This window comes from Lithobates pipiens, unplaced genomic scaffold (assembly GCF_037356315.1).
Source record: "Lithobates pipiens isolate NorthernLeopardFrog02 unplaced genomic scaffold, aLitPip1_a1.2 Scaffold_13, whole genome shotgun sequence".
NCBI lineage: Eukaryota > Metazoa > Chordata > Amphibia > Anura > Ranidae > Lithobates > Lithobates pipiens.
The window spans coordinates 468268113-468291333 of NW_027507718.1; the positions used below are offsets into that span (position 1 = coordinate 468268113).

General features: G+C 43.1%; 1 protein-coding gene across 1 annotated transcript in view; it reads left to right on the plus strand.

Annotated features, from left to right (window-relative positions):
* The first annotated feature begins 6278 nt into the window (after positions 1-6278).
* The window catches only part of LRPAP1 (LDL receptor related protein associated protein 1), a 28461-nt gene continuing 11518 nt past the window's right edge, over positions 6279-23221 (plus strand). Inside the window, exons 1-4 of the mRNA XM_077477861.1 lie at positions 6279-6514; positions 17881-18025; positions 19713-19837; positions 22444-22564. Of these exons, the coding sequence (XP_077333987.1) occupies positions 6347-6514; positions 17881-18025; positions 19713-19837; positions 22444-22564 (559 nt within the window). The 5' untranslated portion in view covers positions 6279-6346. The remainder of the gene's footprint in view (positions 6515-17880; positions 18026-19712; positions 19838-22443; positions 22565-23221) is intronic.

Below are 23221 nucleotides of genomic sequence, written 5' to 3' on the forward strand. Positions count from 1 at the left end.
TTAGGCTGCCCATAGATGGTCAGATATCTTCCTAATAATGATGAAATATCTGCCTGCGGGGCTGTGCCACCCATGGGGAAAACTGAGGCAGCTGCCTCTAGCAGAACTCATGGAGCCACTGCTGAGGGCAGTCTGAATCGGGCATCTCCTCCTCAGTGCATGTACAGTGACCATAAGGTGACCATATCAGCCACTGATGCTGTGTGGTCTGGTCACCTATATCCTAGCAATCAATGACATACTGCCAGCATCCTAGCAACTGATGATGCTGTGCAGCCCAAAAAACAGCTTCTTAGCAACCAACGGCAGCAGAAAAAAGGACCTGTAAAAAATGGCAGCCTTAATCGTTATCCACCTCTCAACAACGCCCTGCATGTTTGTATGATTTCCACAAGCATCTGGAATTACTGCACTCCACACCTGGACACTGGTGCAAAGGTAAAGTTTCTGATCCTTCCTTGTTTTTTATAAAGGAGTGCAGGCTGAAAACCTGCTCCCCTTATGTAACAGTGAGTGCCTCCAATTAGCACATGGGAAATTGAAGAAATATTTTAGGAAAATTGGGAACAGTTTCTGTTTTTTCAAGCTAGCATTAGTTTTAAAAGCTAAGAGGACTGCTTGAAAGGTGACATAACAAGGTAACTGGCTTGTTTTACCCACTACTGCATGGCTCTATTCCAGGATTGTAGTGTTGATTGGTGCCATGCAGGCTAATTATTGCAAATCAATTGTGTCATATATTGTATACTCAGTGGTGTGTAATGCCCCGTGCACACGAGCGGAATTTCCGTCAGAAAAATCTTGGATAGTTTTTCTGATGGAATTCCGCTGAAGCTTGGCTTGCATACACAGTTACACAAAAGTTCTCTGAACTTTTGACTGTCAAGAACGTGGTGACGTAAAACACTACGACGAGCTGAGAAAAGTCATTTCAATGCTTCAGAGCATGTGTCAAATTTTTAGGAATTTTGCGCATTGGAATTGGTACAGACGATCAGAATTTCCGATCGGAACCTTTTCCGACTGAAAAATTTAAATCCTGCGGGAATTCCACCAGCAAAAGTTTGATGGAGTATACACACAGTCAGAATTTCCAACCAAAAGCTCACATCGGACTTTTGCTGGCAGAATTTTCGATATCTTGTGTACAGGGCATAAATCCAAATATTCTGAATGTCAAAACATAATCAATATTCAACAACATGCAGTACACATAATATAACTCAATAATAACGTATATAATAAAGTTCATAATAAATGTTAGTTCATTCCTCCAGTGATGAATGATATATCACATGGAGTGTTCGCCCACTAAAGTGCTATATTAGTGCATATATAACCAAAACGGTGTGCTTTCACCTTCTTGTGTCACCTCTGTGCTCCCAGAACTCTCACCTTAACAAGGCTATAATGAAGCCTTATAATTGTAGTATCCGGGTTGATATAGCCTCTATCTTGGCTCTATTCCAGGAATTTCCAGACAATCCTAAGTATAGGTCCCTTTAAGGTGCTCTCTCCCACATGCACTCCATGTGTTAAGGGTAAAGAATGTAGCCCTCCACAGTTCAGTAGATAAAAGTATCAATTATTTATTAAAAAAGTAACTGTTACAGTTAAAAACTGTGTAAATACAGTGACTTGCCAGTCTCTTGCATCACTTCCAGTCCTCAATCCTCTATTCTAGGATTGGTGGAAAGTTATCACCTGGTGCTGGGATGTGTAGCTCATAGGCAGTCATAAAAGTAACATCGCTTTGCTGATGGTAAGAGTAGACTTGGACCTGCCATAGTAGCTTAGGTTGAAGTTCACCTGTCCTGGGGGAACACAGGGTTGGCATGGTGAATAAATAAATCTGGACCTGTTCATGATCCACTGCGGACCACACCACCAACTTGCCTCTTTCTCCTCCCTACTTTACTTCCTTACATAAGGACAACAACGCCTACAAACTCCCCCTGTCAGCTAGGGCTGGGAATTTCTTTGGTCAATGGAACAGCTCTTGCTACAGGTAGTGTGAATATATGAAAACTGTGCTTAGTGCCAAAAAATACCAAACACCAAATTTGCACAGCTGCACTCAAAAAGCATGAAAAATACAAATTCTTAATATCATTAACATAATATTTTTGCACTGTGTATAATAATCCAAAATTGTGCAAACATATAAATGTGTGAACCAATAATTGATCGCCATCAATGATGACCAAAAAGTGAAAACAATCCACAAGAAGTAAAATGTCCATAAACATTTGTGTTCAATGAAAAGAAAATGTGTCCATCATATCCTTCAGACCCAATGCTATGTGACCATTGTGCCCACCTCTGCTAAACACACAGCCTCTTACCAGATTGTTAGATTCCAAATTATCGGTGGTCTGGCATAGCATAAAGCTGCTTGGATCTTGCTTCATGGATCTATTGGCTAAGGGAATACATGCAGTATCCTGATATTAAGCTCCACTTCAGTCCGCCTTCCTGCTCCATATCATGGCTCAACCAGAAAAGATGAGACTCCAAAAGCATGATACTGTCAAATATTTAATATATATTAGCTGAAAAACAACTTACAAAACTCCAGAAGAATAAGCACATAAATATAAAAAATTGGTGTCGGCTCCAGACAAGCGTGGGTGATGACAGCACAAGCTCTGCTCTTCCACGAAGTACGGTTTCTTCTAAACAGAAGTTGTCAAGCTACGCTGCTCGTCTTGACATCTATTTAGACTAAATGTATGTCGGTGGCAGGGCGGAGCTTTTTGCTGTGACAGTTTAATACTATTGGAGTCTCATCTATTTCAGCCTCACGATAGGTGCCCTTTGGCGCCGCACACCTGATCAGCTCTCCCTCATAAATGCGCCGCGTGATGCTGGGGGCCACTTTCCATGCATGCCTTATGGGGTATACACCAATACCCCTTGCAAAGGACAACTGTTCGGTTTCACTGGGTTGAGACTCCAGCAGTAGTTTATCCATATATAGGCTTAAATACTCATTAAGATTCTAACAATTCATACTTTTTTGGTATAACTATATATACTATCTACATATATACATTATTATGTTTATAGAATCCGTTTGGACTGTCAATTAAGCCACTAGTGACTCCTATATGGATATCTGTACTCTCTTTATGATCGTCACACTGCAATCTGTCATGTATTGGCATGGCCCCCTCAGTTCCCCTGGTGGACACCCCTGGAGTGAACCTTAGCTGCCGGTGCCGTGTTTGACATAGGAGCTGTTTTGTGAGTAACAACACAATCAAGTTCTGACATCACTCTTATCCGGACTAATATTGTTTAAAGAAGAGAAGAAAAGACTGATCACATACTTGAATCCAAAAGATGTTGTAGAAATGTATTGTCTTGAGCCAGACAAAATTGCAATGACGATCAGCTGACGCGTTTCACACAAAAAGAACCGTGCTTGTTCACAAAAACAAGCCGTGAACAAGCATGGTTCTTTTCATGTGAAATGCACCAACTGATCATCATTGCAATTTTGTCTCGCTCAAGACAATAAATTTCTACATCTTTTGGATTCAAGCGTGCGATCAATCTTTTCTTCTTTTCTTGATATTGCCTACGGTGATGAGCCGGGATTAGCACCTTGGATCGGGTGTGTCCATTTTTTGCCCGAAGCAAAAGTGTGCACCCTTGTTCTGTTTACTAATATTGTTTTACTATCCAGATAGATTGTTCTTGATATATATACTATAGATAGTTGGATTGTACCTTCTGAAGAAGTGATGTTTCATGAAATACTAGAGGATATTGTGCTGCAATCCTTCTGGTTTTATTACGTTTAAATGTTTTTAGATTTCATCCATTATTGTTTATTGTATTATTGCTGTGGGTGCTGAGCCTATGAATTGTTTCATCATGTTTCAATATTGGCTACAATTGTCGATGGATAATTTAATAAAGATTGTTTTTTATGTACATTTGCCTTGCAATTATACTATGGTTATGCTCACTACTGTTGGCTACACGCCTCATTTAAAGTCTCAAAATTCTCTCCCCTCCATCTTTTTTAGGCTGAGCCATAATACGGAGCAGGAAGGGGGACTGAAGTGGAGTGGAATATACCTATGTCAATAGATCCATGAAGCAAGATCCATGCAGCTTTACTCTATGTTAGACCACCTATAATTTGGGGACTTACGATCTGGTAAGAGGCTGAGTGTCTGGCAGTGGTGGATGCACATGTCACATACCTTTAGGGTCTGAAGGATATGTTGGCACATTTTCTTTCCATTGAACACATATGTTTATGAACTTGCTACAGGTAGGCTAAATAGCTTACTATGGTATCCTATGCTCCTACACGGGTAGCTGAGAAGTCAGCATCTCATGGAAGTGTCTTCATATCTTTTCTCTTCTCTCCAGTTGCAGCAGCATAGGAGGTTGTAGTTATCAGTTAGTCACTAGGATTGGATGACCAGCAAGGTTTAGTGTAAATTCTCTACAGCCCCCAGGCACAAGTATTGTTATAAGGAGTCCTCAGCCTGATGTTACGATGTCTCAGTTTATAAAATAGGAACCTCTGTCCCCTCTCCATTCATCTTCAGTGCAGCTGAGGCTGCAGAGTAAGGAACTGGAGAATCTCTGTCCTCAGTCCCTTTCCCTGTCTCAAAAGGGAGATGTCAGGGGTCTGTTTAGATCCTTGATATCTCACCAAAGCCCCCCCCCCCCCCCCAATAGGGCTGATAAAAAAGAAAGATAAAATTGTAAAAAAACTAAAATAATGAAAACCGCTGACACCGTCCACTCCCTCCTCCTCCCCCCCAAAAGAAAGCATTGTAAAAAAATATATACGTATATAAAAATAGTAAAAAATAATAAAAATTGTAAAAAATATATATGTATCGGCGGGCTCCTGAAGAGCACGCGCTATGCATTTTCAAAGTTAAACTTTACCTAAACTGCAGTTTGGTTTGGGTTATTTGTCTAAATTGGACCTCTGCATCAGTCTTACCGGACTGTGAGACGTTCAGCCTGGCCACAGGGGGCGCTGTCTCTTGTGGCAGGTGTGGAACTATAGTCTGGTTGGGTGCTTGGATACTATCTTTCGGAGGCAGGTCAGTGGGAGTGGCCCTCTCGCTGTGCCCTCTGGGAGAGGGTATTTAAGATGCGGACGTCACGTGGTTCGGGGTTCCGGTACAGTATGAAGTGCTGATTACATGGTTCTGGTCCTCCTGACCAGCCCCCAGGAAGCCTGGGGTGCGGATCCACCAGACTTTGATGCCTCGGGGCTGGCTAGCCCAAGGCAGGGAAACTAAAGGAGGATTCTGAGGTGGTTGGGTGCCGTCTCCGGTTCAGGAGAGAACCACTGTACTTCAAGCATTCCGGGGTAGGACTCTTTAGAAGAACACCACGTACGGGTTGGTTTTCTTAACAAGAGCCTGGAAGGGCTGAAGTAACCGAGAGAATCCGGTCTTGTGGATATTGCCAAGCAGGCTGAAAGATCCAGGTATCCTACAAGTGTTCTAAAGCTTAGTTTCCCTACATGTTCTACAACAACGTCTGTGACAAAGACTTTGTTCCTGAGTAAGCACCTTGTTGGCTGCTAGGCCTTGTGAGAAAAGGACTGTCCAACCTGAGTGCTCATCCAGCTGCGAATGGCTATTCTCTGGATGAAGTCAAAGTAAGCAAGTTCTTTAATGTTTTTTGGACTTTGACATTGAGAGTACCTGAACTTCCTTTCCAACCCTCTGATCCCAAGTTGAAAGACTGTTCATTCAAGTGGATCTATTGTCAGTCTCTAGTTACGTGTCACAAGGAGAACAGAAGGTAACTGTAAGCCCAAAAATAACCAGCAACTCCTCCGGGGGTTAGTGCTACATATATATAAATAAATAAAAAACTAGTCACACAGTCTACGTGTCATCAGTGCTGCATATAAGTGCCACTGTCACATGACATAAAATAAAAGTAATCGGTACTTGTACTCGGTCCTAAGAAAGTGGCATCAGTACAACCCTCCTTATTTGTATATATTTTAGACATTTATATTTTTTAACATCCTTTGGAGATATATATATATATATATATATATATATATATATATATATATATATATATATATATATATATATTAATTTGTATATATGTCAGTATATTACATATATTGGATGATATTATCAGTACAGCCGTGTGATTGGTGATGGTAAAATGAACCGCCTATCATCCTCGGACTGTGAGAATTCCTTCCAGCGCGGATAGGGTTAGCCCTAGAGTAGGCGGATCCCTGCTGCCTTCTCCAATCCAATGAGGATCCGGGTCGTGTACAGCGGCAGAAGCTGGCCAATAAACAAGCAGAGTGGCCGGCTTCTTCTCGGCAGACATGAGCTCCGCTGTGTGCCGCTGGCTGTTGCTGTGCTCCCTGTCGGTGCTGGGGGCCCGGACGGGCGCAGAAGGAGGGAGATATTCCCGGGAGAAGAATGAGAACCGGCCGGAGGGGGTGGAGTTCCGCATACAGAAGCTCAACCAGGTCTGGGAGAAGGCGCAGCGGGTGAGTGATGTGCGGGTCATGTGACCTCCTCCGTCTATGGAGAATGCGCGGGTCATGTGACCTCCATAGACCGCTGTGTTCTAGGGGTGTCTGCAGAGCTGGGTGAGGGTCATGTGACCTTAGCCTGTCCTGTATCATGGGACTACTGCTGGGATAGTATATGAAGAGACCCTGTCATCCTGTTCACCAGCAATCTTCCTGTATGGTTCTATGTGCATTGAACATATTTTAGACATGTCATCTCCATGTACAAGCCTCCCAGCCCCAGAGTGAGCATTAATAATAAGCATTGCCTGCTCACTGTGACCATACTGACCAATGGGAAGCTTCTCCTGGGTCACCTCACTTGGGGGGGGGGGGGGGGGGACAGCTCAGATGTGTGTCTCCATGGTCGTTGTGAGAAAGACAAAGAATCCCCTGTGTGGTGGATTTTTAAGGCACACATTTTATTGAAAGAATTTAAGTAGTGTATATAGATTATTTTAAATGTATTTAGAAAAGTAGTAACACAGAAAGGTATAAAGTAGATGGTTAAAATAATAGAAGTGTTTGACCTTCTATTAGAACTAATACAGCATGTAAATGCACAGTGCAGTTATATGGTTTCTCCCACTGATGCGTTTTGGAGTCCATGGTTTCCTCCTTCTTGAAGGGTGAGAGTAAAGAGAAACCAGATGTTCAAATGATGTGTATATAGAACACTTTAATTGTTTAAAAGCATGTGCTTGGACACAGGTAGCTCCTGAGTTACCTGTGTCTAAGCTCCATGCTTTTAAAAGTTCTAAACAATTGAATTACTCTCACCCTTGAGGCCGGGTTCACACCGCTGCGATGCGGGAACGCCGCGAATCCGCGGCGTTTTCCCGCATCGCATTACTTCCGCCGGCAGTTCACACTGTCCTATGCGGACGGCTGGGAGTGTCAATGATATGTTAATGACACTCCCAGATCCGTCCGCATATCGCAGTGCGATCTGCCGACTCGCACAGGAATGGGATCGCATGGTGTGAACCCCCATGCGATCCGATTCTGTTGCGGACCAAAAAAAGGGTCCCGTGCGAGTTTGCTGCGGGAGCGATGCGAATTCAGCCATACTATCTGTATGGCTGTACTCGCATTGCTACGGAGATCGGATGTGATTTGCGGTGCGAATCACATCTGGATCTCCCCCCACAGCAGTGTGAACCCAGCCTGAAGGAGGAAACCGTAGACTCTGAAACGCGTCAGTTGAGAAACCGTATAACTGCACTGTACACTTACATGCTGTATTAGTTCTAATAGATGGTCAAACACTTCATGCTTTTAATGTATATACTTTACACCTTTCTGTGTTACTACTTTTCTAAATAAATAATTTATAATTATTTATATACACTACTTTAAATTCTTTTGATAACATGTGTGCCTTAAAAGTCCACCACACAGGGGATTCTTTGTCTTTCTCTCTAATACTGGATGTGGCACAGCCCCCCATTTTGGGTAACAATACTGGTCAAACAATTTTTTATTTTTATTTTTTCTCCATGGTCATCGTGAGCAGTACAATTTTTTTAATAAACAGACTCCTGTCCAAGGATTTAGTTCCATTCTCACCGGGGCTGGTTCTTCACCAGTCTCTGGGTCCCCGCCACGTTAACTGTGGGCAGTAGGCTGTAACTACTTAAAGCGGGAGTCCACCGGGACTCCGCGTTTTTTTTTTTTTTTTTTTTTTTTTTTTAAAGTCAGCAGCTACAAATACTGCAGCTGCTGACTTTTAAATAGTGACACTTACCTGTCCAGCGCGCCCGCGATGTCGGCACCCGAAGCCGATCGCTCGCTCGTGCCGCCGCCATCTTGGGTATGGGAATCAGGAAATGGAGCCTTTCGGCTTCATTTCCCGGTTCCCTACTGCGCATGCGCGAGCCGCGCGGCGCAATCCGGACGGTCCCCGCTGCCTCTGGGAGCTGTGTGTTTCCCAGCAGGCAGCGGGGCACTTGCTGAAGGGGGCGGGCGCTTGCGGAAAGGGGCGTAACGTACGCCCCTTTCCGCAGAGAGCTAGCCCGGAAGTGGGTGCAGTTACCTGGATTATCCAGGTAACTGCACCCCCCTCCCCCCTGAAAGGTGCCGATTGTGGCGCCGGAGGGGGGGGGATTCCGATGAGCGGAGGTCCATTTTAGGGTGGACCTCCGCTTTAAAGCTTCACAGCCGGCTTACCTCTGCACATGCACGAGTCGCTCTGCACTCTGTGAATGTTCCAGCAGCTGTCTGGGACCTAATGTGTCCTGAAGGTTTCAAGGAAGGGAGAACTTCCGGTGGATCCAGCATTGCATTTCAAAAGTGTCAAAGCCAGGTATACACTACCCTCTCAAAAAAAAAAAAAAAAAAAAAAAAAAATGTATTCCAAATGTGGCGGAGGAGGAATAGCGGAACTTTCTCTTTAATTAACACAGGATGTTCTCTGATTGGACAGATGAAGAGGGGGCAGGGAAGTCATGATCTCCACCTCATCCAATCTAGAAAACACTTTGCTGGGGATTTACTGCATATAGTTACATAGCTAGTCAGGTTGAAAAAAAGACACAAGTGCATCTAGTTCAACCAAAAAAACAAATACAATCCCATATACCCAATCTTATACCCACAGTTGATCCAGAGAAAGGCGAAAAACCCCAGCAAAGCATGATCCAATTTGCTACAGCAGGGGAAGAAATTCCTTCCTGATCCCCGAGAGGCAATCAGATTTTCTCTGGATCAACTTTACCTATAAATGTTAGTACTCAATTATATTATGTACATTTAGGAAAGAATCCAGGCCTTTGCTTTAAAAAATAAAACAAAAAATATGCTGAGCTGGCCAGAACCACCTCTGGAGGGAGTCTATTCCATGTTTTCATAGCTCTTACTGTGAAGAATTGCTCAACACCAAGTTCACTATATGGGCCACTTATGTATTTGTACATGTTAATCCTATTCCCTTTTAATCTCCTTCTCAAGAGGAAATAGATTTAGTTCCTCTAATCTTTCCTCATAGCTGAGCTCTTCCCATGCCTCTTATCAGTTTGGTTGCCCTTCTCTGCACTTTCTCCAGTTCCCCAATATCCATTTTGAGAACTGGTGCTCTCCCTCTCCCTCTCCCTCTCCCTCTCCCTCTCCCTCTCCCTCTCCCTCTCCCTCTCCCTCTCCCTCTCCCTCTCCCTCTCCCTCTCCCTCTCCCTCTCCCTCTCCCTCTCCCTCTCCCTCTCCCTCTCCCTCTCCCTCTCCCTCTCCCTCTCTCTCTCCCCTCTCTCTCTCTCTCTCTCTCTCTCTCTCTCCCAAGAAAGGACTTTGCTCGCTTTAGAAACCGCAGCTTGGCATTCCATGCTATTATTGAGCTTATGATCTACCAAAACCCCCAGATCCTTCTCCACCATTGAATCCCCCTCGTATATGTATGATGCATGCATATTCTTAGCATCTGAGCATTTATCAACATTGAACCTAATTTGCTACTTAGTTGCCCAATTAGACAGAGCATTGAGGTCAGCTTGTAAGTTGGAGACATCCTGTAAGGGCCAGTTCACACCAGATGCAGTTCTGTTTTTTTTTTTTTTTTTTTCTGATCCAATACAGTCAGTTCTGGTGTTCTGACTAGAAAGGTCCCCCCATCGGATAGTGTCTGCCCCATACTGCACAGGCGCAGCACGTACGAAGGACAAGGAGACGCCGAAAGTCTCTGAAGTTGGACAGCTGACATTCCAGCTCTACACAGCGTCTGCGCACTTAATAGTCACCTCTTTGTAACGGGGCCCCTCATGGCCTCGCTTCGCTCTGCATATTTTTATTCTAACTCTGTCCACTTGGATGGTGGGGCTTGAACCTGGACTCAGTGCGCGGGCGCCGTGTAGAGCTGACGATCAGCTGATCACCTTCGGAGACTTTCGGCATCTCCTTTGTCCTTGTTACTGCGCAAGCGCACTATCGGGCGGACGCTATCCAATGGGGGACAGTATTCGACAAGACACCGGTCAGTTTCTGCACCTCAAACTGACTGCAGGGTGTGAACTAGAGCCAGTGGAATGCATGGAAAACAATGTGCATGCATTTTTTTTAGTAGAGCTGCACGATTAATCATTAAAAAAACACAATCTCGTCTCGTGGAGAGATTATCTGCTCACTCGAAAAGCATCTCGGGCAATCTGCCAAGTGTAGAACTTGAAACATTGTAACTAAGCTTACTTCTTAGATCAAAGGGATAGAACTTCTTGTGTAAACAAATAATCTGGGCAGTCTGCCAAGCTTTCAACCACTTGTAAATGCAGGAAGCTTAACCACTTAACTACTTTCCGACCGCCGGCTGTCAAATGACGGCCAGGTGGCGGGAGGGCGTCATATGACGGCCTCCCATTTAAACAGGGAATGTGCGTGCACGTCCCTGTTTCTTCAGTGGCGGCTGGTCACGGAGACATCGCTCACCACCGAAGGGGGTGAACAGCCATTGGGTATGGCTGTTTACCACGTGATCGGCCATGATGAAGGCACGGCTGATCACAGATGGTCACACCCACACTGTGCACGGCGCAAGCACGCTGCGCATGCACGTCTGTGGCGGTGTGTTCCCCGGGAACACTGCTCATCACCGACGCTAGTAAACAGCCATTGGCTGGCTGTTTACCCATGTGATCGGCTGTGATCGTTTCACAGCCGATCACTAAAATGTAAACAAACCGTGGTTCCGAGATATTACCGGGTTCTCCTCCTCACACCGATCGTGTGTGAGGAGGAGATTGCGGTAACATCTCGTTACCGCTTACAGTGTACACCAATCACACTGATTTCCCCCCCCCCCTCCCCAATAAAGAGGACCTGTCATCACCCCTCATAGTACATGTCACTCACAGTCCATCAGAGTACCCGAGTACCTATTTGCAGCCCATGCCTCATAGAATATACATTGGGTTGTTTGCTTTCCAAAATGGGGTCATTTTGTGGGTAATTGCACTGTCCTGGTGCTCCAGGACCTTCAAAAGTGAGATAGGTAGGAATGAAATGAGATGTGTCATTTATGCTCCTAGAACGCCTGAAGGTACTACTTCAATGTTCGGCCTCTCTATATGTGACCAGGCTGTGTAAAAGTCCTACACATGTAGTATCACCATACTCAGGAGTAGCAGTATGTGTTTTGGGGTGTAATTTTTGCTATATACATGCTATGTGTTAGAAATATCTTATAAATTGACAACTTTGTGTAAAAAAAAAAAAAAAAAAAAAAAAAAAAATTGTTTTTTTTTTTTTTTTTTTTTTTTTTTACACAAAGTTGTCAATTTATAAGATATTTCTAACACATAGCATGTATATAGCAAAAATTTTATGGGAAATTCCATTGTCCTGGTACTCCAGGGCCTTCAAAAGTGTAATAGGTGGTTGAGATGTGTCATTTTTGCTTGTAGAACGTCTGAAGGTACTACATCCATGTTGGTGCTCTGTATGTGGCCAGGCTGTGTAAAAGTCTCACACATGTGGTATTGCCGTACTTGGGAAGAGTAGCAGAATGTATTTTGGGGTGTAATTTGTTGTATGCATATGCTGTGTGTGAGAAATAACCTGATAATATGACAATTTTGTAAAAATAAAATAAAAAAATCTTCATTTTGCAAAGAATTGTGGGAAAAAATGACAACTTAAAAAAACTTACCATGCTACTTACTTAATCCCTTGGAATGTCGACTTACTAAAAAGGGGTCATTTGGGGGGTATTTGTACTTTCCTGACTTGTTAGTATCTCAAGAAATGAGATACACCTGATGTACTGAAGGCCTGATCAGATGTGATCAATTTTCAGTGATTGGCACCATAGTTTGTAGACTGTATAACTTTCACAAAGACCAAATAATATACACTAATGTGGGTTATTTTTACCAAAGATATGTAGCACTATAAATTTTGGCCAGATTTATGGAGAAAAATTTATGGAGAAAAATTACTGATTAGCAAAAATGTATCACAGAAACAAAAAGGCATCTTTTTTCACAAAATTTACATTTTATTTTCTAGCACAAAAAAAAAAAAAAACCCCACTAGTGATTAAATGCCACTAAAAGAGAGCTCTATTTGTATGGGGGAAAAAAAAAGGACGCAAGTTTCATATGGGTACAGTGCTGCATGACTGAGTAATTGTCATTCAAACTGTGAGAGCGCTGAAAACCGGTCTGGTCAGGAAGGGGGTGTAAGTGCACATTATTGAGGTGGTTAAATTCTAAATCTTTTTCTGATACTTCTCTCTTAAGTTAAAATCAATATTTTTTGCTAGAAAATTACTTGGGGGGGGGGGGGGGATATATATATATATATATATATATATATATATATATATATATATATATATATATATATATATATATATATATATATATATATATATATATATATATATATATATATATATATATATATATATATATATATATATATAAATTAGGGGTGCAACAGATCAAAAACTCATGGATCGGATCAGCAAATAATTGAATTTGCAAAAACCTTTGAAAATGGCACCAACATATAGTCCCCACTGCAATATACCTCGCCCCCATTGTAACGTGGATGGGTATGGCAGGGTATTGCAGATTATTGTTGGGTATTGCTCAGATGGCTGTGGCTGCCATCCGATTTCTCCCCTCCACTGTACAGAGAGGGGAGAGAGGAACCTTCGTCATCACAACGCCGGTTTGTTTACAGGTGATTGCTCCGTCATTTTGATGGAGCGATTACATTGTAAACGCCGAAGGGTGTACCAAGATGGGCGCCGCTCCGGAACTAGGCTGAAGCCGCGGCCTTTACTAAGACCGAGACCGCGGAGCACTCTACGGATCGCGGCGTGTGCTGATCCGAGCGGGGTGACCCGTGCGGATTGGTGCCAATCCGTTGCACCCCTAATAAATAAATATATATATATATATATATATATATATTATAAAATGGCAATTGCTGCAATATTTTATGTCACACTGTGTTTGCCCAGCAGTCTTTCAAATGCAATTTTTTGGGAAAAAATACACTTCAATAAATAAAAAAAGAAGAAAAAGTTGAAACAGTAAAGTTAGCACAATTTTTATTATTTTTTTGTTTAAGGCTGGGTTCACACTGCTGCGGGGGGAGATGCAGATGTGATTCGCACCGCAAATCACATCCGATCTCCGTAGCGATGCGAGTTCAGCATCGCTCCCGCAGCAAACTCGCACGGGACCCTTTTTTTTGGTCCGCAACAGAATCGGATCACATGGGGGTTCACACCATGCGATCCGATTCCTGTGCGAGTCGGCAGATCGCACTGCGATATGCGGACGGATCTGGGGGTGTCATTAACATAACATTGACACTCCCAGCCGTCCGCATAGGGCAGTGTGAACTGCCGGCGGGAGGTGTGCGATGCGGGAAAACGCAGCGGATTCGCGGCGTTCCCGCATCGCTGTGGTGTGAACCTGGCCTTAATGTGAAAGATGTTACGCAGCGAGAATCGTGAGAGAATAGTGATCTATCTTCTAAGCAAAAAAAAATAAAAAATCATGATTCTCATTTTAGCCAGAATCGTGCAGCTCTCATTTTTAGTGCAGGAAAAAAACGCATGGAATTGCATCTGGTGTGAACTGGCCCTTAGCTTGGTATCATCTGCAATGCAGTGGAATAACATCCTAAAACAGACATGTTACTTTTTCATCCCAGACCCAATATCATTTATAAAGATATTAAAGTTAGGGTGCCAGCACTGAACCTTGGGGTATACCACTGATAACCTTTAAGCCACATACACACTATCAGATTTTCTGCTGATTGATTGATTGATTTTATTTTTATTTTTTTTCCTTCAGATTTACCAAAACCATATAATATGAGGTCAAACCGGAGTTTCAGGGTGTATGCAATCAGGCAGGCCCTTGTACTACATGGTTTTGGTAAATCTGAAGACAAAAATCAGCAGAAAATCTGATGGTGTGTATGGGGATTTAGACCATTCAGTGTAAGAATCATTAACCACTAATCTCCTAGCCAGTTTTCTATCCATTTACAAACTGATCTTTCCTGGCCTGTAGACTTTGCCTTACACATGAGCCGTGTGTGGGGAACTGTGTCAAACTCTTTTGCAAAATCTAAGTATATCATGTCCACCCCTCTGTCCAAGGTTTTACTTATCTGCTCATAAAAAGAAATCGGGTTTGTTTGGCAACTTCTGTCTTTCATGAATCCATGCTGTCTGTTGCTTAAAATATTTTTCTCCAACAACTCGTCTATGTGGTCTTTTATTAATCTCTCCAGTATCTTCCCAAATATAGAGGTTATACTAACAGGTCTATAGTTACTTGGTATATTTTATTTATAGCCATTTTAACTTCAACCATGAGCCACGTAGCTTTTATTTTTCAGCCTTTTAGGCTCCATACACACACTGGAGCTCATAAACTGCAGTTTATTGGAGTTTGGGCGTTATTATTTTTTATTTTATTTTTTAAAGCCCATAAACTCCACTCTATGTTGTGTCCATGCACACCATGGACGTTTTTTAGCTTTAATGAGCAGTGGAGTTTATGGGCTTTTTTCTGAACGCCAGAAATTTGTGTTCAAAGTGCTGTTTTTCACCGCCAAAAAAATGACAAACGCTCATAAACACGCGTTAATTAGTGTTCAGTGTTCTATTTTTTCAATGCACTGTGGGAGTTGGGAATGCACTGTGGGATTTTTGGAGTGTCCTCTGTGTATTTTTATTAAAAACGCCCATAAACGGTAATGCTCTTAAACGCTAGTACAAAACGCTGTTAAAAGCAGGTTTTTCTGCCAGCAATCTGGCGTCCAGAAAAAGCTTTTTTGAGCTTCAGTGTGCATGGAGCCTTAAACTTCTTGCCCATGGGGAATATACTTTGCAGTGAGTTTACATACAGTCACTTTGAAGAATTCCTAATTCAGTTCTGTGTCCATCCACAATATTCCCACCCAGCCTAAGTCCTGGAGAGCAGCCCTCATCCTTGGAAAATTTGCTCTCTTAGACCCCTTTCACACCAGGGCGTTTTGCAGGCGCTATAGCGCCTGAAATCCGCCCTAAAGAAGCTGCACCATTGTATGTAGTGTGAAAGCCCCGAGGGCTTTCACACTGCAGCGGTGCGCTGGCAGGACGTCAGAAAAAAGTCCTGCCAGCAGCTTCTTTGGAGCGGTGTGTTTACCACTCCTCCACCGCTGCTGCCCATTGAAATCAATGGGGCAGCGTTGTAATGCCGCCGGCAAAACGCCGCTATTGCGGCGTATTGGCGGCGGTTCTAACCCTTTCGCGGGCGCTAGCGGGGGGTAAAACCGCCCGCTAGCGGCCGAAATGCGCTGCAAATCCGGCGCTAAAAATAGCAGCGTTTTACCACCGACGCAATGTGCGGTGTGGTGTGAAAGGGGTCTTAAAGTTGAATGTTTTTTTTATCTTTCCCGTATGTGTTTGTTGCTTACAGCTAACATTAACCACTTCAGCCCTGGAAGAATTTGCCCCCTTCCTGACCAGAGCACTTTTTGCAATTCGGCACTGTGTCGGTTTAACTGACAGTTGTGCGACGTGGCTCCCATACAAAATTGGTGTGTGTGGTTTTTTTTTTTTATTTTTTTATTTTTTTTTTTAGCTATAAACAAAAGGGCAACCATTTTGAAAAAAAATGCACTTTTTTTTTTTTTTTTTTTTGTATTTTGCTATAATAAATATCCCCCAAAAATATAGTTCAGTTTAGGCCTATACATATTTTTGGTAAAAAAAAAAAAAAAAGAAAAAGTCGCAATAAGTGATTGGTTTGCACAAAAGTTATAGCCTACAAACTAGGGGATAGTTTTATGGCATTTTTATTCCTGCTTTCTTTTTTTTTTTTTTTTTTTTCTTTTTACTGGTAATGGCGGTGATTATTTTTTTTTTATTTTTTTTTTTTTTATCGTGATTGTGACATTGACAGAAACATCGGACGTTTTTGGGACCATTGTCATTTATACAGCAATTGGGGCTATACAAGTGCACTGATTCCTCTCTAAATGACACTGGCAGTGAAGGAGTTAACCTCTAGGGGGCAGTGTAGGGGTTAAGTGTGTCCTTGGGAGTGTTTCTAAGTGTGGGCGTGGGGGAGGTGGCTACATGTGACACGTCACTGATCTCTGCTCCCGATCACAGGATGCACAGATCAGTGACACTGTCACTAGGCAGAACGGGGAGATGCTTGTTTACATTAGCTTCCTCCCCATGAGGTGATCGTGGGTATCCCCACGGCGATAGAGTCTGCGGGACCCGTGACCCAACTCACGAAACTTGCTGCGGGCGCGCGTGCCTGCTGCCCGCCTCTTAAAGGGCTACGTACATCTACGTTTGCCTGTAGGAGACCTTCTGCCAACGTATATCGGGTTTTAAGGTGGTCGGCAAACGGTTAAATGAAATCATGTTATGGTCTCTGCTACCCGGATATTCTTTTATATGAATATTGATAATAAGCTCTGCATGGCTTGAGTTTACCAGGTCCAGCAGAACGTCATTCCTAGTCGGGGCCTCGATAAACTGGACGATAAAATTGTCCTGTAATAGGTTTATAAACTTGTGCCATTACTCCAGTCAATTTCGTGGTAGTTAAAATCCCCCATTATTATTATTACTGTTCCAGCCCTTTCGCTTAGACCCCTTTCACACCAGGGCGTTTTGCAGGCGCTGTAGCGTTAGAAATAGAGTCTGCAATCCGCCCTAAAAAAGCTGCACCATTGTCTGTAGTGTGAAAGCCGAGGGCTTTCGCACTACAGCGGTGCGCTGGCAGGATGTCAGGGAAAAGTCCTGCCAGCAGTGTGTTGGCTCCCGCTGCTCCCCATTGAAATCAATGGGGCAGCACTGTAATACCGCTGGCAAAACGCTGATATTGCAGCGTATTGCTGCGGGTTTTAACCCTCTCTCGGCCACTAGCGGGGGGTAAAAGCACCCAGCTAGAGGCCAAAATGCGTTTTACCGCCGAAGCTATGGGCGGTGTGGTGTGAAAGGGGTCTAACACTGGGTGGCCTATACCAAACTCCAATGACAACCTTTGCAGTACGCACACCCATGTACAGTTCCACCCGTAATGCTTCAGACTCATCACACTCTCCATCAACCATGTCCTCTTTTACCCACTCGGCTTCCAACCAGCAAAACTGTTGCACACAGAATTTGATGTAGCTGTGCATGGTAACAAATTAGCTTCTAGGTTTTATTGTCCAAGCCTAATGGAACAAGCTGAAGGTTGGGATGAGACTTTGACTGCATTCTTGTTCAAGATCAGTAGTTCCCTGGATAGCAACGCTGGGGTAAAAACATACCCGAAGCCTATAATATTTATCAGTGGCAACTACATATTAATCCTCGTATGGTTACTTTTTCTGCCTTTCAGCTCCAGCTTTCTTCTGTAAAACTGGCAGAACTCCACAGCGATCTGAAAATACAAGAAAAGGATGAACTGAACTGGAAAAAGCTAAAGGCTGAAGGACTAGATGATGATGGAGAAAAAGAAGCCAAGCTCAGGCGATCACTCAATGGTATATATTTTCTTATGATTATAAAATAAATATACAGGAGCAGTTTTCCTGTTTTTTAAAGATTTGAATTTCTGTCTATCTAGTACTGAAATTTACATAGGTCACCAACTTGGCTGCACTGTTTGGTAGGGTTACCATCTTGACTACTGCAGCGAAGCATCACAGCTTGGTCCCCTCCCTGCCCCGATCTATGAATGGACGTTAAAAAGAAGCAACAGACTGCTGAGCTCCTTTCTCTGCTCTCTTATCATATCAGCACATATATATGTAAAAGATTCCAACTGACCCTTAGAATAAGTCAGTTTGCTGAGCTTTGAGTCTAATTTCTTTGTTGGCATGCCACAGTTTCTGATGCCATTACATGTCTCTGTCCCTAGATTTCGTCTGGCTTCAAAACTCTGTCATTCAGAGTAAATAATCTGGAGTAAGGGATGGTTGCCTTTTTTAACACCCATTGCTTTGGGCAGGAGTTGGAACACCACCGTCTGCACGGAAAAGATATTTTGGGTTGATTTGCTAAAACTGGAAAGTGCAAAACCTCGTGCAGCTCTGCATGGTAGCAAATCCTCTTCTAACTTCTGATTGTTCAATTAAAGGGTTTGTAAATGCAGAAGGCTTGTTTTTTTTTTTTTTTTTTTTTTTTTCCCCCCTTAATGCATTAAGATAAAAAGCCTTCTGTGTGCAGCAGCCCACTAACTCTTACCATAGGTCCTCCTCTATCCAGCAATGTCCAGGACTGTCTTGGCTGGCTGAGACACAGCAGCGGTGCCATTGGCTGCTAGCCAATCAGGGGAGAGATGGTGCAGGGCCAGGTCGGGTCTCCATGTCTGAATGGACACAGGGAGCTGTGACTCGGCTCATGGCCTTATAGCAAGCTGCTTGCTGTGGGGGGCACTCCGCAGGAGAGAGGGGCCAGGATCACAGAAGAGTGACCCGAGCGGCGGAGGATCCGGACTGTTCTGTGCAAAACCACCACACAGAGCAGGTAAGTATAACAATGTTTTATTTTTATAGGGGGGGGGGGGGGGACTAGATTTTACAATCGCTTTAAGCTTTGATGGAAAAAAATATTCTGGAAGCTGACTGGTTTCTATGCAGAACTGCACCAGACTCCAGTTTTAGTAAATATCCCTGTATGTGTGTGTGTGTGTGTGTGTGTGTGTCCTGTTTCCCCCCCCCCAAAATAAGACCTAGCATGATTGTCGTTGATGGCTGCAATATAAGACCTACAAGGACTTTAACTAAGGCTTATTTGGGGGATAGGGCTTATATTGCAGCCATCACCGACAATCACACTAGGTCTTATTTTCAGGGAAACGGGTATCTAAATGACAATGCTGCTCCTATGCAAGTGCTCGGTGTCCTATCACAAGGCCGTGGGTGGGAGGGGGGGGGGGAGACAAGCATGAGAATAGTCAGATGGATCCTATAGAAAGGAAAATGAGATCCCAAGCCCATGGCATTTGTTTCTCTGATATGTACTTAATTTGATGTATTTAAGTGTGTCTTGCATACTTTTTATTTTTTATTGTCCATTCACTAGTATACGTTATTACTTTATGGTGTCAATAAAAACGTGTGTGTGTTGATCTTTTACTCTGCATTCATCAACATTCTAGTTACCAGTTGTTTTACTTCCCTTTGCGCAGTAACGTGTCATCTCTGATGCTTAATGTCTTCCATATAGTTATCTTGGCCAAGTATGGACTGGATGGCAAAAAACAGACACAAACTGAAGACAATAACTATATTAAAGATGGCACAGAAAATGATGTGCTGAATGATCCCCGTTTGGAGAAGCTGTGGAACAAGGTAAGGCATTGAGTAGTGTCTTGGGAGCCATATGCAGATACCGGATCCTGAGCACATGGATATCATAACATTTTTAGCAGAGGCTTGATTTTCTCAATACGGTCTGGCAGAAGGATGGAATGATGCCTGTCCTTAGTGGCCACTGCTACCACACTCAACATTGGAGACCAAAAGAGGCTGCTGCTTGTAGAAGTTGTTCATAATTAATGAATCGATTGTTAATCACCATTAACAATGAGAATTGAAAGAAGTGTACAAACATCCGATGCAATAACGATGAAAAAGACACAAGTCCATCTAGTTCAACCAAAAAAAAAAATACAAGCACAAATACACAATCCTATACCCACAGTTGATCCAGAGGAAGGCGAAAAAACCCAGCAAAGCATGATCCAATGTGCTCCAGCAGGGGAAAAAAATTCCTTCATCCCCGAGAGGCAATCAAGATTTTCCCTCCCTCAACTTTACCTAGTACCCAGTTATATTATGTATAGAGTTAAGGCAAAAGCTGTCAAAAGGCACACCTACCTTGTTCAATAATAAATGTAACCATTATTTTTCTAAAACAAAAATGGCAACTTGCATAGGCTTGGCTTGTACTGCTGCAGATCAGGCCAGCAGGGTACAGTTCTATCTTGGCTCGCTCACCATGGCTAGTTGTGGTCCCAGAGGAGGATGTAGCAGCTGTTGCTCCTGCAGATGAGATACGCTCACAGATCTGAATCTCCTGGTTGCACCAGGTTGGAAGATAATAGTACTCCTCCATATTCCCATCACACACATACCTGGAGAAAGCTCTAGAGTTTTGGGTGCTGGAGACTGGATCAGAAGGCCACAATGAGAATATTTGCCAGCACACCTTGGATCATCAAGTATAGTTCAAATTTATTTTTTTTTTTTTATGTGATCATGCTTCAATAAAAGCCGTTTGGACTATACTTGATTATCCGTGGTGTGCTGGCAAATATTCTCATTGGGGTTGGAAGATAAGTTGCAGGCTATGTACGTGTGAGTGTGAGTCCGGGTGGTGAGGCGATGCATTTCAGATTTCTTTCTTCAAGCTTTAGAGGTTTGAAAAAGAGGGACCTTTCGAAACACATCTCCTCACATCCTCAAAATGTTTTCCTTTTTATAGCAGAAAAAGTACAATAATGAAATGGTAATGCACTTTTTTTTTTCCCCCATTTTTGTAGGAGGGTGAGAAACAAAAAGGGAAAAGGTTGCTGTAATAGGGTTAAATTCTGCTTTAATTATAGGTGCAGATCAATTTTCTTCTTAGAAATACTAGAATTATGGCGGTGGCATTTTATTCTTATAGCAATACTCTTCACAGCATCTTCTAATGCTACTCTTTGTCCATATTTCACTTGGGGTGGGGTATTTATAGCAGATGTCGTGAGCCGATTATCACTAGTTGCTCCACAGAGCGATCTGCACTTTACAGGCCGTTTATAAAATGCTGGAAGCCTAGGTATGTCACAAAAGTCTCTACTCTCGGTATGTGTGCTCTCCTCCGCTCCTTCCATCTACCTCCTAATTTTTTTAGATTTGGACTAACACGTTTCAAGCAAAAATGTGGTCCTTTTTGATAGTCCTGGTCTTTAATTCAAAGATCTCTCCACAATAATAGCCTATTGTCACTGTCTATTTTCACCTCCTCCCTTGCTGGGCACCCTTCTCTTTTCTCTCTTCTCTCTCTTCTTCTCTCTTCTTCTCTCTCCTCCTTCTCCTCCTTCTCCTCCTTCTCCTCCTTCTTCTCCTCCTTCTTCTCCTTCTTCTCCTCCTCCTTCTCCTCCTTCTCCTCCTTCTTCTCCTCCTTCTCCTCCTTCTCCTCCTTCTCCTCCTTCTTCTCCTCCTTCTCCTCCTTCTCCTTCTCGTTTTGATATGTTGGCACGGCTTGCACCTGAAATGTTTGCTCATCCCTTTTAATGCCAGATTTGTGCAGCCTATATAGTAAACCTTGTTGCCATTGAATGGTGTAAAAGCCTGTTAAAGGATAAGTTTACTTTTGGAACATGTTGCATGTTCTAGCATCTGCTGCCCCCCCCCCCCCCCCCCCCCCCTCCCTGTGACAGCGGGCCCGGATCCTCTCTCTGTACCTGCTGTCACTATTTCAAAATGGTGCAGCCGTTGGGGCAGAGTACATTTCCTGTGGATAAATGCCTACAAGTACTGTCAGCTATTGCAGTTGATGGCTTCTAGTACTCAATGAACTATGACGGCACTTGTGAGTTCATTGCTTCTTCCTGCTCTCAGGTAGCAGTCTGCCTGTACGAGATACAGGCAGACAGCTATACTGAGAGTCTGCAGGAGCTGGACACTGCACCCACAATTGGCAATGCTCTGCAGACTCCTTAGGAAAAAATAAATAAATAAATGTACTTTTTTTATTTTATTTTGAAGGTTTCCTATATGCTCTCTGCAGTCCTCTTCTTGCTTCACATTCGGCAATAAACCAAAATCAATCTAATCTAATATTGACTACATCAATAAAATCTAGTTGCTATAGGTTACAGCACAAAGTTATGTACATGGTTATTTAAACTTTGTAATTTGAAACTGTTAAGATGGATATTATCATAGCGCAGTTATATTTGATTGTACAGGCAAAGAGCTCTGGGAAATTCTCAGAGGAAGAGTTGGATAATCTGTGGCGGGAGTTTCTCCATCACAAAGAGAAGACCAACGAATACAACATTCTAATGGACACCGTCACCAGGACTGAAGGTACAGTGTTTATTCATTTAATTTATTTTTTCTTCTAACTCAGGGGTCTCTAAACTTTCTAAACAAAGGGCCAATTTACTGCCTTCAAGACTTTAGGGGGGCCGGACTGTGGCCATTGGGATTACAATATGTCCCAGCATCAGTAGGAATAAACAATCCCCAATCATTGGTGTCAGTGGGAGGAACAGTGCCCTGTCTTTGGGTCCCATTGTTGGTGTCACTAGGAGGAATTGTGCCCAATAATTAGTGTTGGGCCACATTGTTGTCCTTGGGAGGAACTGTGCTCCATCGTTGTCACTGGTGGGTATTGTGCCCTTTGTTGGTGTCCGTGAATAATATGGCACGCAAAGGGCTGCATCCGGCCCCTGGTCTACAGTTTGGAGACCACTGCTCTACCTGAAAAGGCCTTCTGAACATTACTAAACAAAAGCTCCTTTCCTAGCCATGGAAGAGCAGACCAACTGCCTAACATGTTTTAGAAGATCTGAGACCACCCTTTGCTACATTGTGCTAGTAAACGTAAGCTTGTATTTGCATCACATGTCAAAGAAAATGAGTGTTTCTAAACCCTTTTTTTTTTTTTTTTTTTTTTTTTTTTTTTTTTACCTTAATGCATTGTTTGCATTAAAGGAGAAGTCCAGGGCTCATTCAGCTGGG